Below are 15,217 nucleotides of genomic sequence, written 5' to 3'. Positions count from 1 at the left end.
ATAGAACTAAACAAAAATGGTTATTTTAACCCACTTTGAATTTGACTTTAAAAACTGCATAATTTAATTGACCAACTCTGGATCCTTTTTATCGAGTTGTTTATCAAAGGTTTATATAAGATAAAGAAAGACATTAAACTAGCTTGTAAAGCTTGATTTGTTTTCTATATAATGGCTGGAGATGTCTGTTAAATAAAAAATCAAAGTACTTAAAAAAAAAAAATCCGACCACAACACCATTGAACAGTATTTCACTAGCTGCCTCTGTCATTCACACGGTCAAACATTTTCACCACTTGTCCTAAACTGAAGATTATTTTCTTAATTGATGCTGAGATTGATTTCAAGGCTTGGTGGGATCAGACCTCTGTAAATATAAATAACTACATAAAATCCTCTTTTAAAAATAATTGTAATGGTAAATGAAAACGATGAATTATATTTTTCGCGAACCAAGGGTGAACTATATGCAGTGAAATAAAAAAACCCAGGCAGGCATGCTCAAAAATAAGATAGGTGTTTGATGAGAAAAAAAAAAAACAAAAACAAAAAAAACAGGTACAAAGTAGCAAACAGGTGGTGCCAAAAAAACTAACAAGTGTCCAAAAAAGAAACAAACCAAATCAGATATGATGAAACCCTCTCAAAGACAATGGGTACACATTAATGCAGGCCAAAACTGAACCAGCTTGGTGGCCTTGGGGGTATGGTGCCCGCCCTGAGACTGGGAGGTTGTGGTTCAAGCCTCGGCCGAGTCATACCTAAGACTTAAAAAAAACATTGGTACCAGTTGCCTCCCTACTTGGCGTTCAGCATTAGGGGTTGGAATTGGGGGGTTTGGTCACCTAATGACTCTCAACACCTCAGTTGGGTTGAGCGAGGGGGCTGGGAATCCCCTCCTCTGAATTAATCTCCCAAAAAGAGTCAGAAATGACTCTAGCCACCTCCCAGTAGGGGGGATATGGCTGTGTAAAATATATAAAATATATAAAATATATATATATATATATATATTAAAATATATATATATATATATATATATATATATATATATATATAACTGAATATTGCTAGTATTCTGATTGTGTTAAGATATGTAAACGTTCACAATAACCTGATTAAGGTCTTATTTTGACTTTGAGTATTCCAATTGCAGTCGTTGGGGATATCCTTTAATTTTTGAGCAATCAAATTACTTGTGCGCATGCTGTACAATACAGTAATGTAATACATTACATGTGCTCGAAGGGAGGAGAATAAAGCCGATGATTTGAAGTCCTAATCCCTATTACGTGTTTTCCTTGCAGGGAAGACATATTCAAAATCCAAACAAGAAAACAAAACCTTTCCCAACAAAAGAGAAATAAAAAACAAAGAAATGACATTTCAAATCTACAGTGATACCATCTAACACCCATGGAAACACTTCATATATTTTTCTTCTTTAGCATAGTTATCCCAAAAAAGTTGCATTATAGTATAACTATTTTTAATTTGATATACATTTTTGAGCTCATTATCTAAATCGTTCCAAAAATTAATACCTTTTCGGGTTGCACAATGGCTTTACAATGTTGTGCGAGAACGTTGGACCTTGATATTATGGATTCCCCCTAGATCACTGTCAACAACAACTGTTAAATACTTGTTAGGAGTTGGTGCTTACTAGCTTCGTATATTCATAATAGAGATTTAAATTTCACTTTATTTTCAAATTTTAACATGTAAAATTTGAAATACAGTTTGTTTAGACGTTCTTCATACCCAACATTATGCAGAAACCTAATAGCTTTCTTCTGTAATCGTATAAGCGATTCTACATTGCTCTTATATGTATTTTCCAAAATGTCTATACAATAACTTAAATGAGGCTAAAATGACAAACAATAAATTATATGATGATTTTTTTTCATCAAATATATTTCTGTTATCTACCCATCACTGCAAAGTTCTCTATTAATTTGGATTGTATGCTATATGGTCTTCCAGCTAATAACATGGCAAATTATCATCTCTAAAAACTTAAACTCTAACTTTTTGTATTTGAACATTATCCATCTTTATTTGTATTTCAATTTCTTTATTTGGATTTCCCAAACACATAACCTTTTTTGATGCATTTAATAATAGTTAGTTTGTATCAAACCATTCCATTACTTTTTTTAAAGTTATATGTCATTCCTGGCAGCAATTCCTGTAAATGAATACCCGAGCCTAATATTGTTGTGTCATCGACAAAAATAATATATTTTATTTTTGATGATAAATGACAAAAGTCATTTATATAAAAGTAAAACAACAAAGGTTCTAACACAGACCCTTGAGGGACCCTACAGCTAATGCTCACAAGACTTAAATGTCTGTCCACAATCTGTACATATTGATATACTTGTAGTGCAGAGACAAATAATACACTATTTTCTGGTACATTTCACTTTTATTTTTGCCCCCACAGCAAAAGTGGCACAAATGTATCAATCTACTGCAGGATCTCAAACGTCATGCCCACTGGAACAAGGTAGCGTCTTAAGAACACCTGAGTCGCCACCGCACAGGTTCTGAAAATAGCTTTACCATGGTGCATTGATGGAGGTAATAATTTAACTCAGAGCTAATATAACTATGCAGCATACTGATTTAGCTGCTGTTGAATCAATCGATGCCAGGAAAGTTTGAGTGTCATCCGTCCTGGGTGAAGTTGTTATTTGAAAAAAAATCATAGTAAAACCCTCTGTCCAGCTTGGTACAGCAAACTATGGCTGAAGTTATGATTTCTGTAAAAAAAAAAACAAGAATACCAGATGGCAAAAGTGGCTTTGATTTCCTCTCGGTTGGTCCCGAAAGCTGTCTTTCTGTTTCCAGTACCAGTAACCAGCCAAGGTAAAAGCAGAAAACTGCCACAAATCTTTAAATTAAATTCTGGATGCCAATGTCACAGCATCACCCTAATCTTTATCATTAAATCAGAGGAGGATGCTACATAATTCTCTACAGATACGTGATTGTAGTACTGATGGTGGTCTTTATACCCCAAATCAACCCCAACTGTCGCAGGAGCCCGGAGTACAGAAAACTGCCACTGAAACACCAATTAGACCTGTAAGATCCATTGAAGTAAAAACACAACATTTTTATTTTTTCCCACAAGTTTTATTATTTTATATTTTTTGTCGTTGACTTTCGTCACATTAACATAGTCATTGGGTGCTATTGTTCAGACTCACACTGATTTTGGTCGGTACATTTGTGATAAAGCCATGCCCGTTGGTGCATAACTTTCACATTCTGCAAAACCTTGGCTGAGCAACAATTTGTAGTTACCTTGGATTTATGTTTATTTTTCTGATTATTACCTTACTAGAAAATGTAGAATTTTTTTTTGTTTAATACATCAAAAGTATATTAGAGCATGTATATATGTTGTACTTTTACACACTGGGCCTCCTTGGTCATCAACATGTCCACATTGTACCTTTATAACATATCTTGCTAGGAAGTGTAGTCAACAGTGCTGTGAAAAAGTGTGTTTGCACTCTTCCTAAATTGTGTGTTTCTGCATATTAATAACTCACAAATGTTTAAGATCATCAAACCAATTTTAATATCCCACAGAAACAACCCAGAAAAATACACAATGCTGTTTTGAGACGTTCATTTTTTAAGGCACAAAAAATTAGGCCCATTTAGATCTTTGTAAAAAAGTAATGGCCCCCCATGTTGAATCACAAAGTTACTGACTAAAAACAGTTTGTGGAAAGCTGAGTGCAATTCCAAGGGAAAATTGATTTCTCAAGTCTCAAGATAATCTCAAGAACACAATTGACATTCCACTATACAGAGAAATTCCAGATGATATGAGAAAAAAAAATCATTGAAATCTATTAGTCCGGAAAAGGTAACTATGCCATAGTCAAGCTTGTAGGGCTCTGGCAAACCACTGTCAGAGCCAATATCCACAATTGAAGGAATCTGGGACAGTGGCAAAACTTCCCAGGAGTGGTCAACGAACTAAGATTACTCGAAGAGTGCGACAATGACCCATCCTGGAGGTTACAAAAGAACCTTAAAAACATTCAAGGAACTGCTGGCCTCACTAGTCTCAGTTTAGGTTAGTGTTCATGACTGGAGTAAAAAAAACACTGGCCCAAAAAGGAGGAAGAGAATTACTATGCAAAAACCAATGTTGTCACAAAAGATCACAAAGAGTCACCAATAAGCATCTTGATTATCCGAAAGACTGATGAGTCAGAAATTTAACTTTTTGGAAAGTTTGCAGCATGTTACATCGGGCATAAAAATGGCACAGCATTTGACAAAAATAACTTGATGCCAATAGCAAAGCATGGTGGTGGCAGTGTGATGGTCTGGGTCCGCTTTGCTGCCCCCTGGACCAGGACAACTATAGAATAATGAATTGTGGTGTTTACCACAAGATCCTGAACAAGAACGTCCAGCATTCTGTTCGTGCCCACAAACTCAAGGAGTCTTGGCTCATGCAGCATAATAACAACCCAAGACACACCAGCATGTCCACCTTTGAATTCCTCAAAAAACAACTTAAGATGCTGTGTGACCTTACACGGGCAGTTTATGCTAGATAATCCATCAAAATGCGATGGTAATGTTGTTAACTGATGAGGAGAAAGTACCTAATTATCAGAATGCATCTTAAATGTTATCCTAGATTGAATGTTTTTAACTTCAACCACTGTTAATATTTTCCTTCCATATGAGTGTGTGTGCTACAGACTCCCACTTGAACATGGTGCTTTTTCTACAAAAAGAAAACAAAACAAAACAAAAAAACACACACAAAAAAAATGTTCATGTCCATGCTGATGCATGGAGGATAACCACACACTAAAGCACACACAGCAATACAGCTAGGTTAATCATTGTCACATTCGATTAAGTGCGGCTAAAATGAAGACTAATATCTCTTGATGATAACAAAGTCATGGTATTTGGTAGGACAATATTTTTTTAACATAACCACTGTATACCATAATCTCACCGTATTACACTGGAGCAATGCCGCTATGCCGCAAGTGACAGAGGTAGAGAGAAAGGGTAGCGGGGGCGGAGCTGGGGTGGGGGATTGCGGTGTTAGGAATTAAACGGACAAAACAATTTCAAGGCAGTGGAGTATTTCCATTGATCAGATTTTTGTTTTGTTTGACTTTTTTATCTTTTATCTTGCGTTTTCATGAGATTCAAGCCTATTTTGCCTTTATTTAAAAAAAAAGAGAGTATTCAAAATGCTAAATTCGGGGGTGCATGGTTTGACTTTAGGGGGGCTAGTTCCGCCCATGCTGAAGAACAGGAATGCATGCAAACACACCCACGCAGAGAGATGTATGCACATAAAAAGGAGCAGTGATGCTATAAGAAATGATCTTGGATCAGATACACTGAGCCCCGAGAAAGAAAAAAAAGTGTTTTATAATCTCCAAAGAAAATGAAGGCGCAAGCTTTAAAACTGTGTAAATTAGGTAGAACTTATTACCTCAACACGCATCTCTCCATCTCGAGGATTATCATACAATTCAAATTTTCCCACCTGTTTCTGCATCAAAGGCCGCTGAGTGCACATTAGCCACAGACAATTATCAATTAGCGCACATGAAATGACCACTTGAAAAGAGCACTTTGAATGTATCTCTCCCTCTACCTGACTCTCAATTAGACTTGCGTATGCCCTTGACTCAGTCTGGAAATAGCACATCAACAAATCACTCATTTGCATTTTTCTCTGACGTGGCATTTAAAAGACAATTACAACCTTTCACTGCACAGCTTTAAGATTGCCACCAGTACACTCACTTTCACCATATGATGGCCATTACAAAGAGGACACAAAAGAGAGGTGAGGTTGGGCCGAATAAATTCGACCCTGGCCCAGAAGTATCAAAGCTTGACCTGGAATGAATGTGATTTGATGGTCCAACCCTCATTCCTTTACTCAGGTGTTCAAATACTTATTTGCAGCTATATCACACAAATAAATCGTTCAAAAAATCATGCATTGTGATTTCTGGATCTTTCTTTACAGTTTATCTCTCTCACAGCTGACATGCACCTATGATGAAAATTTCAGAGCCCTCCATGATTTCTTAGTGGGAGAAATAGCAAAAAAGCAGGGTGTTTACTTATTTTATTCACTGTACATACATTTATATATATATATATATATATATATATATATATATATATATATATATATATATATATATATATATATATATATATATATATATATATCATCTCATCTCATCAACCGTACCGCTTATCCTCATTAGGGTCGCGGGGGGGCTGGAGCCCATCCCAGCCATCTCCGGGCAGTGGGCAGGGGACACCCTGAACTGGTTGCCAGCCAATCGCAGGGCACACAGGGACAGACAACTCATTCGCTCATTCACACCTAGGGACAATTTGGACCGGCCAATTCACCTGAAATGCATGTTTTTTGAACGTGGGAGGAAACCGGAGTGCCCGGAGGAAACCCACGCAAGCACGGGGAGAACATACAAACTCCGCACAGGAAGTCTGGAGCTGGATTTGAACCCACGACGGGTTCCCATGACATGAACTGTGCCGCATATATATATATATATATATATATATATATATATATATATATATATATATATATATATATATATATATATATATGGGCAGCACGGCGGCGCCGTGGTTAGTGCATGTGTGGCACAGTTCTAAGGTCTTGGGAACCTCCTGCGTGGGTTCAAATGCAGCTCCAGACTTCCTGTGCGGAGTTTGTATGTTCTCCCCATGCTTGCATGGGTTTCCTCCGGGCACTCCGGTTTCCTCCCACATTCCAAAAAAACAGGTGAATTGGCCGGTCCAAATTGTCCCTAGGTGTGAATGAGCGAGTGAGTTGTCTGTCCCCATGTGCCCTGCGATTGGCTGGCAACCGGTTCAGGGTGTCCCCTGCCCACTACCCGATGATTGCTGGGATGGGCTCCAGCACCCCTGCGACCCTACTGAGGATAAGCGGTGCAGCTGATGAGATGAGATGAGATTTTTTTTATATATATATATATATATATATATATATATATATATGCATCACAGTGGTTAGCATGTGTGCGGCACAGTTCTGAGGTCATGAGACCTCCCCGTGCTTGCGTTGGTTTCCTCCGACCATTCCAGTTTCCTCCCACATTCCAAAAACATGCATCTCAGGTTAATTGGCCGGTCCAAATTGTCCCTAGGTGTGAATGAGTGAGTAGGTTGTCTGTCTCTGTGTGCGCTGCGACTGGCTGGCATCAAGTTCAGGGTGTCCCTGCCCACTACCCAAAAGAAACCCGGGATGGGCTCCAGCACCCCCGCAATATGTACGCATTATGTGTTGTCAGAACAACAGCTACCAAATGCAAAACCACACACCTACAATTGCTACAATCAACTCCAGACCTTTTTACTGTTTAAAGGATGACTGGTAAAAAAGGTCAGAGCAACAACAGATAAAAAACAATCACAATCAGCCAACGTAATAGACCAAAATGTGCATAATTTTCGCCTTAGCAATAATTGAAGACTCCAAAACCTCTTTGGCACATAAAACCTTCCCAATAATTGATTTTTTAAGACATTCAATTGTGGAGGAAAGTAGTACAAGAATATATCCTATTAATATTAGCAACAACGCACCAATCTCACTAACCTTTCAAATAGACTTATATTAAACCATCACAGACTTAGTGCTCTCATGCATCACTGCTTGAAGACGCTGGGTTTTAATAGGATAATACGGAAAAAGTGGGCAGACTTTTTAGAAATAAGAGACTCTCCAAATGCATCTCCATCTCTCCTCTGGAAAACAGGGAAATCAGTAATCTGAGGTCAAATAATATTATTTTTATTATAAAAAGAAACAGGAACAAAAATTAGAAATGGTTCCTAAAAAGAAAACAACTAAATAATCCATATGTAGCACATCCACGCAATCAAGTATGTATTCAATGACAAGACACGCAAATGTGTTAATTGAAACAAATACTCTCGATTATACGCACCCACCGTTAGAAATTAATGTTATTTTCTATCAATACTACCGTAACCTATGCTCAAAAACTAATAAACCTGACCATATGTGCATTGAAGTATTTCTCAATAGTTTAAATGTATAACAATTACATGGCAGATATAACGGAAATTTATGAACACCACTGATTATTAAGGAGATCCAAAATGCTCTAGACCAGGGTTTCTCAACTGTTAGGTCCGGACCCAAAGGTGGGTCACGGACCCTTTTTAAGTGAGCTGTGGGCCTTTGTCTTGGCAAAATAATGCTAAGAAAAGCAAAGAATAACTGAAGAGCATTTAAACTAAATGGTGATGATTCCCAGAAAATGGAAGTTCCATCCCATGGCGCTGAAACGGGGCCAGAAAGTCATCCAGGCGCCGTTGCTTCGGGATCTAGGGGCGCTTCTTAGGTGGCAGATTCTGCCAGGGGTGGATGCTTTGGTGTTTCCAGGGCCTTGAAGCGTTGGTTGTTTGAGAGAGTAGGAGGAGGTATTTCCCCAATGGTTCTTGGGCGACAGCTCTTTACTCAATATGGGTTACAAGACTGTTTAACCACACCAGCACTTACCATAAATTTGGAATGTTATCCCCCAATATTATTTTGTTGATAGATGTCAGTGCCCATGGCCAACATTCTGTCTCTGTTAATCTCTTTTAGTCTCTGAAAAAATAGGCCAAGACCTTGGTGAAACTGCCTCTGGTGAAGGAGTTTAAAAACGATAAACTGGAGAAATACCTCATGCATGCCAGAGCCACCATATCAGATCCTGATTTTTTTGTGACTTTTTTCCCATTTTTTTGCTGAGTTAAAGGGGATTCAGTCTATGAGTATCACACAACTGCATCTATCTTTCACCTCTGTTGATTTCCTGACTACTTGAGTCTTTTAGGAGTTGATGTATGTGGGAATGGCCAAAGTTCCATGAAGATTAATACTAATGAGTAGGCGTGGGCGCTATGACAATTTTTTTTATTGGTCAGGATCGATAATTACAGCGATAATTATGATGTATTTTTTTCCTTTAACATTTTAAGTCTATTTTTTTCTGATTTAACCAATCTACATCAAAGAACATAACAATGATGAATGGTGGCAAACTATTAGCATTTCACAGATATGAAGAACATTAAACAAGTGAATACCTTCTCAGAGGGGGGAGCTGGATGCAGGTATCCGCAGGTAGCATCTTACTAGCTAGCTTGCTAGCTCACTTGTGACAATTTTTGTTCCTTTCCTTTTAGTAGGTGGTACTGTTTTAAACGGCGGAATAGGTTTGTCGTGTTGCAAGTCTTGGTTGGCACATGTTGTCTGCAAAGTTTGCAGTGCACGTAGCCACTCTGTTTTTTTGTTTTTGTTTTTTGTCTTAATAAACTTTTAAGTTGCTGGAATACCTCCAAACAACTGAAGATAACAACTCTTTCCACATGCTTTGAGTGGGTTTGGTAGGTGTTATCCTTTGTCTCTTTATTGCTCATTTTAATTATGTTGTAGTCCAGTATTGCTTTTACTTTTCCTGCGAAATGTATGGCTGGTCCTCCTCACCTTATTCATCTCTTCAATGTTAGTCTGGAACTTTGGTTTACATTGCATTAGCGCCCCCATTTTCTCTGGTGATCGCCTGGCAATTGCAGTTTAAATTATCGTCTTTTATCGAACTTTTTCACTATTCGTCGTGGCAAACATTATATGACGATAATTATTGTTATCGTTTTATCGTCGTGGGCTCCAGAAGAGCATGACTGCACACGCACAAACACTCACTCACACTAAAGAGGCAATGCTGCTATTAGAAATAAACACAGATCAGAGACACTAAACTCCTCGAGAGGGAGAGACAGAAAAAAATATCCAACGTGAGAAAAAGAATTCCTCACGGTTGAATGCAAGCACGGCGGAGGCTTTCGTTGTGCCATTGTGTCATCATAATGCCCTATTCTGGACACAGACATGAAAAAAAGCCTCAGACAAGCAAACAGGAAGGCTAGATAACCATCTACAAGTGGTACAGGTTGTATTTATGCCAGGGGCGCTGGCACCTTGGTGCCAGCCAACACCAACAACCAGACACACACACATGCACAGAGCCTTAGCAGATGGGCATATAACAAAAAACAGCATCAGCATATAAGAAGCTAATCAGTTTAGAGCTCACCAATCCACTGGTAGCTAAGGTTTAGTGTGGCTTTAAAACTTGATTCACTGCAAAAAGATTACTCTGTCATTGTGGCAAACGAGCCGCTGTGACTCACTTGCACTGTCTATATCAAATTAAAAGATGCCACTAAACGTTGTTGTGCCGGTTCTGAGGTCACTTTGAGAATAGAATTGGAAAAACGAGTAAAAGAATATAAAATGTGTGCTGACTCACCCAACGACGACAATAATGAAGTCAAGAAGATTCCAACCGTTGCGTAGGTAGGCATTGGGGTGGAAGAGTAAACCGTAGGCTATCACCTTCAGGAACGCCTCCACCGTGAAGATGATGAGAAATAAATACTCCACTCGTTCCTGTAGGAAAGTGCACCAAATTTTTTTATTTTAAAAATGAATCATATCTCATAAATACTCCTCGGTCTAATTCATCGCATGAGCATTGCAATTTGGCATGTGAACGCCAGTGTTTTTTTTTTTACACAAGATCCTTAAAAATGTTTTAACTCAGTTTTAGCCCCGTTTGGATAAATTAGGTCTATAGGGGTCAAATGAGTTTAAATTACCCATTAACAGTTTTTTTTTCATAAAATTAATTTTAGTTGTAAAAGTGTTACTAACCTTATAAAAAGTTACGGTTCTGTTTAAAAACAAGTCAAAACAAAACAATTAAGATTTTTGTTGACTTGAAACGTGAGCTTTACTTATTTAAAGGCAACCATTAAAACGTTAAAGCAGTGTCCCATTGGTAGACAAGCAAGCAAGAATATGTTTCCTATTTCACTAGGAATTGTTTTCTGGTAAAACAAAATACAGTCAAATTAAATAATGAATTAAACTAAAAAAAGTTCTGGTAAAGTAAGAAAAATGTATTAAAAAAAAAAAAAATACAAAAAAAACTCATTTATCTTTCATAGCAAACAATTTTGCATATCTTAGGTTTTATTTTTTTCATTTATTTAAAAAGCAGTACAAATTTAGTATAACAAGAAAGAAAGTCTTTCTTTTGTATTTAAAAAAGAAAAATAATACAAAATTACAGCAAGCAGGGTGTGGCTGTGGATGTAGATGTGGGGCGAGTCAACCAGTTGAACAACTTTTTCAACAGGTTTGACCACTCCGCCTCATCCTCACCCCTGAGTACTGCAGCTGTCCTTCCCCCTCCCCCTCTGGACACTAGCATGGAAGACATCCCCCCACTAAAAATAACTGCAGCCCAGGTGTGTGGAGAGCTGAGAAGGCTGCAAACCAGCAAGGCAGCTAATCCAGATGGAGTATCCCCCCGACTGCTGAAAGCCTGTGCGTCTGAGCTGGGAGACCCACTACAGCGCATCTTCAACCTGAGCCTTGAACAGGGGAGGGTCCCTCAGCTGTGGAAAACATCCTGCATCATCCCAGTCCCAAAGAAATCAAGACCTGAGGAACTCAACGACCTCAGGCCGGTCCCCCTGACATCACATGTGATGAAAACCATGGAGCGGTTGCTGCTGCACCACCTGAGGCTACAGGTCCGTCACGCCATCGACCCTCTGCAATTTGCTTACCAGGAGAAGGTGGGAGTGGAGGATGCTATAGTAAACATGTTACACCGATCCCTCTCTCACCTGGATAGGGCTAAGGGGGCTGTGAGGATTACATTTTTGGACTTCTCCAGTGCCTTCAATACCATACAGCCTCTGCTACTGAGTAGGAAACTGACAGAGATGGGAGTTAGCTCACACCTTGTAGAATGGATTACCGACTACCTGACCGGCAGACCCCAGTATGTGAAACAGGGGGGCTGTACAACGGACACTGTGCAGCGCGGGATCTCCGCTTGGGACCGTGCTCTCTCCGTTCCTATTCACTCTGTATACATCGGACTTTAAGTACAACTCTGAGTCCTGCCATGTGCAAAAGTTTGCCGACGACACTGCGATCGTGGGATGTATCAGAAATGGGCAGGAGGAGGAGTACAGGATACTGATTCAGGACTTTGTCCGATGGAGCGACGTAAACCACCTGCACCTGAACACCACCAAGACCAGGGAGATGGTGGTGGACTTCAGGAGAACCAGAACTCACCCGGTTCCTGTAACCATCAAAGGAGAATGTGTAGAATTTGCAGAAGCTCTATGTAGGAAAGGGCAAAGCCGACTTTACTTCCTCAGAAGGCTGGCCTCCTTCAAAATCTGCAAAAAGCTCCTGAAAATATTCTATGAGACAGTTGTGGCAAGCGCCCTCTTCTATGCGACAGCGTGTTGGGGAGGCAGCGTCAAGAAAAAGGATGCCTCTCGTCTCAATAAACTGGCTAGGAAAGCGAGGTCTGTTGTGGGCAAAGTGCTGGACTGCCTAACAACAGTAGCTGAGAGACGGGCACTGGAAAAGCTTCGGTCAATCATGGACAATCCATCGCATCCACTACACAGCATTATCTCCAGACAGAAGAGCAGTTTCAGCGACAGACTGCTGTCACTGTCTTGTACTACGGACAGACTGAAGAGATCTTTTCTTCCTCATGCCATGAGGCTCTTTAACTCTACCCGGCAGAGTAAAAGCCCACATTAAACCACACCACCTACATTGCATATTACCGAATCTTATTGCAATATGTATTCTGTGTAGCACTATTTAGATATTCTATATAACACGCTACAGTGGGCATTTGCACGTCACACTGGGTATTTGTATATTGTATTCTTTTTGCTTTATTATTGTATTGTTCTCAGCTCAGGGATGCTGCAGGAAATGTGAATTTCCCTTCGGGGATGAATAAAGTATCTATCTATTTATCTATCTATCAAAATAAGAAAAGCAACATCATCAGCCAATAGGATTTCTTTTTTCAGTGTACGACGTAAAAGATCCACAGTCAAACCTTACAGAAAGTGCATCTGAACAAACAAGGTTGAGCAACACTGTGGCAGTACATATTTGGGCATAAAAAGCTTGAGAACGTAGTTTGACGTAAGTCTGACTACGCATTTATAGCAAATAGCATTTATTATTTAAACAAGTAGTGACACTTCTTGCACAAACATAAACATAAACACACAGTTAAAAACCTTTGCTATTTTGTTAGAGTGGCGGTCAAGTCACATTTATTTATTTGTATAATAACAAAGACGACCCTTGACAGAGGAGAAAGGTCCAAGGGAATGGCCCAAAGGAATGTAACAAAGGAGGTTGAGTTACACAGTGTTATGAGCCATGTCATTGAAAAGCACTTTCCAAGGACATCTCATCATCTGCCACTAAACATGGCAAGGAACCATTCAGCACCGGTAAACCAAATGATCTAAAATCTTGGTAAAACACTCCTTTGCTGATTCAAAATCATTCAGTCAATCAATCAATCACTCAATTAATCAATCAATCAACCAAACAATAAACCTGTCTGTCTGCTCGTCCAACCAACCATCCATCTATCCATCCCACCATTCTTAACTATGTTTTGTCATTCACATCTATCCCGAGTACACACTCTTGCATCCATTAAATTAACTGACTTCACATCCAGAGCACGTTTCAACCCATCCGTCCAACGATATTTAAGTGTTTCTCTCATTCTATTTCCAACCACTTTTGCATTAAATACTCTCTTAGTCAAACGACCTTCATCCATTCTTTCTAATTGACAAAACCCCCTCAGAACATTTTTATCAACCTTCTTAGCAAGCTCTCTCACAAGACCAGTTCTTCACCTTATTTCCTCATTCCTTAACATATCCATTCGTATCACTCCACACATACTATGCAAACTTCTCATTTCAAAGACATTTAACGTATCATACTCATTTACTCTCAATTCCCACGCCTCTGAGCCATACATCACTCTTGGTACCACCACACCTTTATGCAATACTCGCTTTGCAATCGAACAATCCTTTTCGGCAAACCACTGTCTTGCAGCCTTCACCACCCTCTTCTTCAAATCCTTCTCCAAACCCGCACCTGCTGCTCCATACTTACCCAAACACTACCTTCTGCAACTTCACACCATTCAAAAATATCTCTAATCCCCCAACCTCACCAGCGCTCGAACACCTCATTACCTTACTTTTGTCTCAGTTCATCTTAAGCTTCCTTCTCATACAGACTTTATCAACCCCAACTACCAAAGTACTCAACAGCTGACTTACATGCAACCGACCCTCACACACTATACCTGTTTCCCATGCTCTTCTTCACGCAACCCTGTATACATAAACAAATTGAAGTGCCAAGGTGAGATGACACACCCTTGCCTCGAACCCACTCTAACCGGTAACCATTCACTCACTTAACTTCCTAAACTCACACAAACTCAACTATCTACATACAACTTTTGCACCGCACGCAGCAACCTAACACCCACCCCATATATCCTCAACACTTGCCACAATGCCTTTTGATCTATCGAGTCAAGTCAAGCCATGTTTTTTTGTATAGCCCTTAATCACAAAGAGTCTCAAATGACTGCACAGACCACAGACTATTGCAAACCACAGACTATTATTGCACCATCCCCTGATCTAAAACCTACATGAGGGCAAGAAAAAACTCAAAAACCTCAACATGAGGAAAATGAAGAAACCTTGATCTTTCGAATAAGTACACACAAGCCCGTTACTTTTCTTTTTGTACAAGAGAACCACACATGCACTACGCTCGTCCTCTGGTACCACTCCAAGCATGAAACATATATTCAACAATTTTAAGACACACTATTATAGATATGCTGATATGCTCTACCATGCATACCTTCAGCAGAGCAGCCTTTTCTTTATTCATCAATCCAACTGCTCCTTTCACCTCTTCCATCACAATATCCTTCCCATACAATTCACCAAACAAAGGCATCCGTCCACCACCCACAGGCACAATACATGCTTCCCTCTCATTGGTTACGTTTAACAGCTTACTAAAATACTGAGCCCATCTTGCACGGACTTCTTGCCTTTCTTCCAACAGCCTGCCATTCTGATCTTTCACACTCTCCTCCCAACCTGTCTCCCCCTTCTTTATCCTCTTCAGTTTCTTCCAAAACATCCCTTA

The 15,217-nt window shown here is 39.4% G+C and overlaps 1 protein-coding gene across 1 annotated transcript in view; it reads right to left on the bottom strand.

The window, feature by feature from the left end:
* Positions 1-15,217, bottom strand: part of cacna1c (calcium voltage-gated channel subunit alpha1 C) — a 215,457-nt gene that overhangs the window by 90,405 nt on the left and 109,835 nt on the right. The window contains exon 4 of the mRNA XM_088348735.1: positions 10,419-10,558. Coding sequence (XP_088204861.1) covers positions 10,419-10,558 — 140 coding nt within the window. The remainder of the gene's footprint in view (positions 1-10,418; positions 10,559-15,217) is intronic.

Source organism: Urocampus carinirostris, chromosome 11, assembly GCF_059441175.1.
Source record: "Urocampus carinirostris isolate Australia breed hairy pipefish chromosome 11, RoL_Ucar_1.0, whole genome shotgun sequence".
Lineage (NCBI taxonomy): Eukaryota > Metazoa > Chordata > Actinopteri > Syngnathiformes > Syngnathidae > Urocampus > Urocampus carinirostris.
Note: the sequence above shows the minus strand (reverse complement) of the source record. Positions and strands in the feature narration are given on the sequence as shown.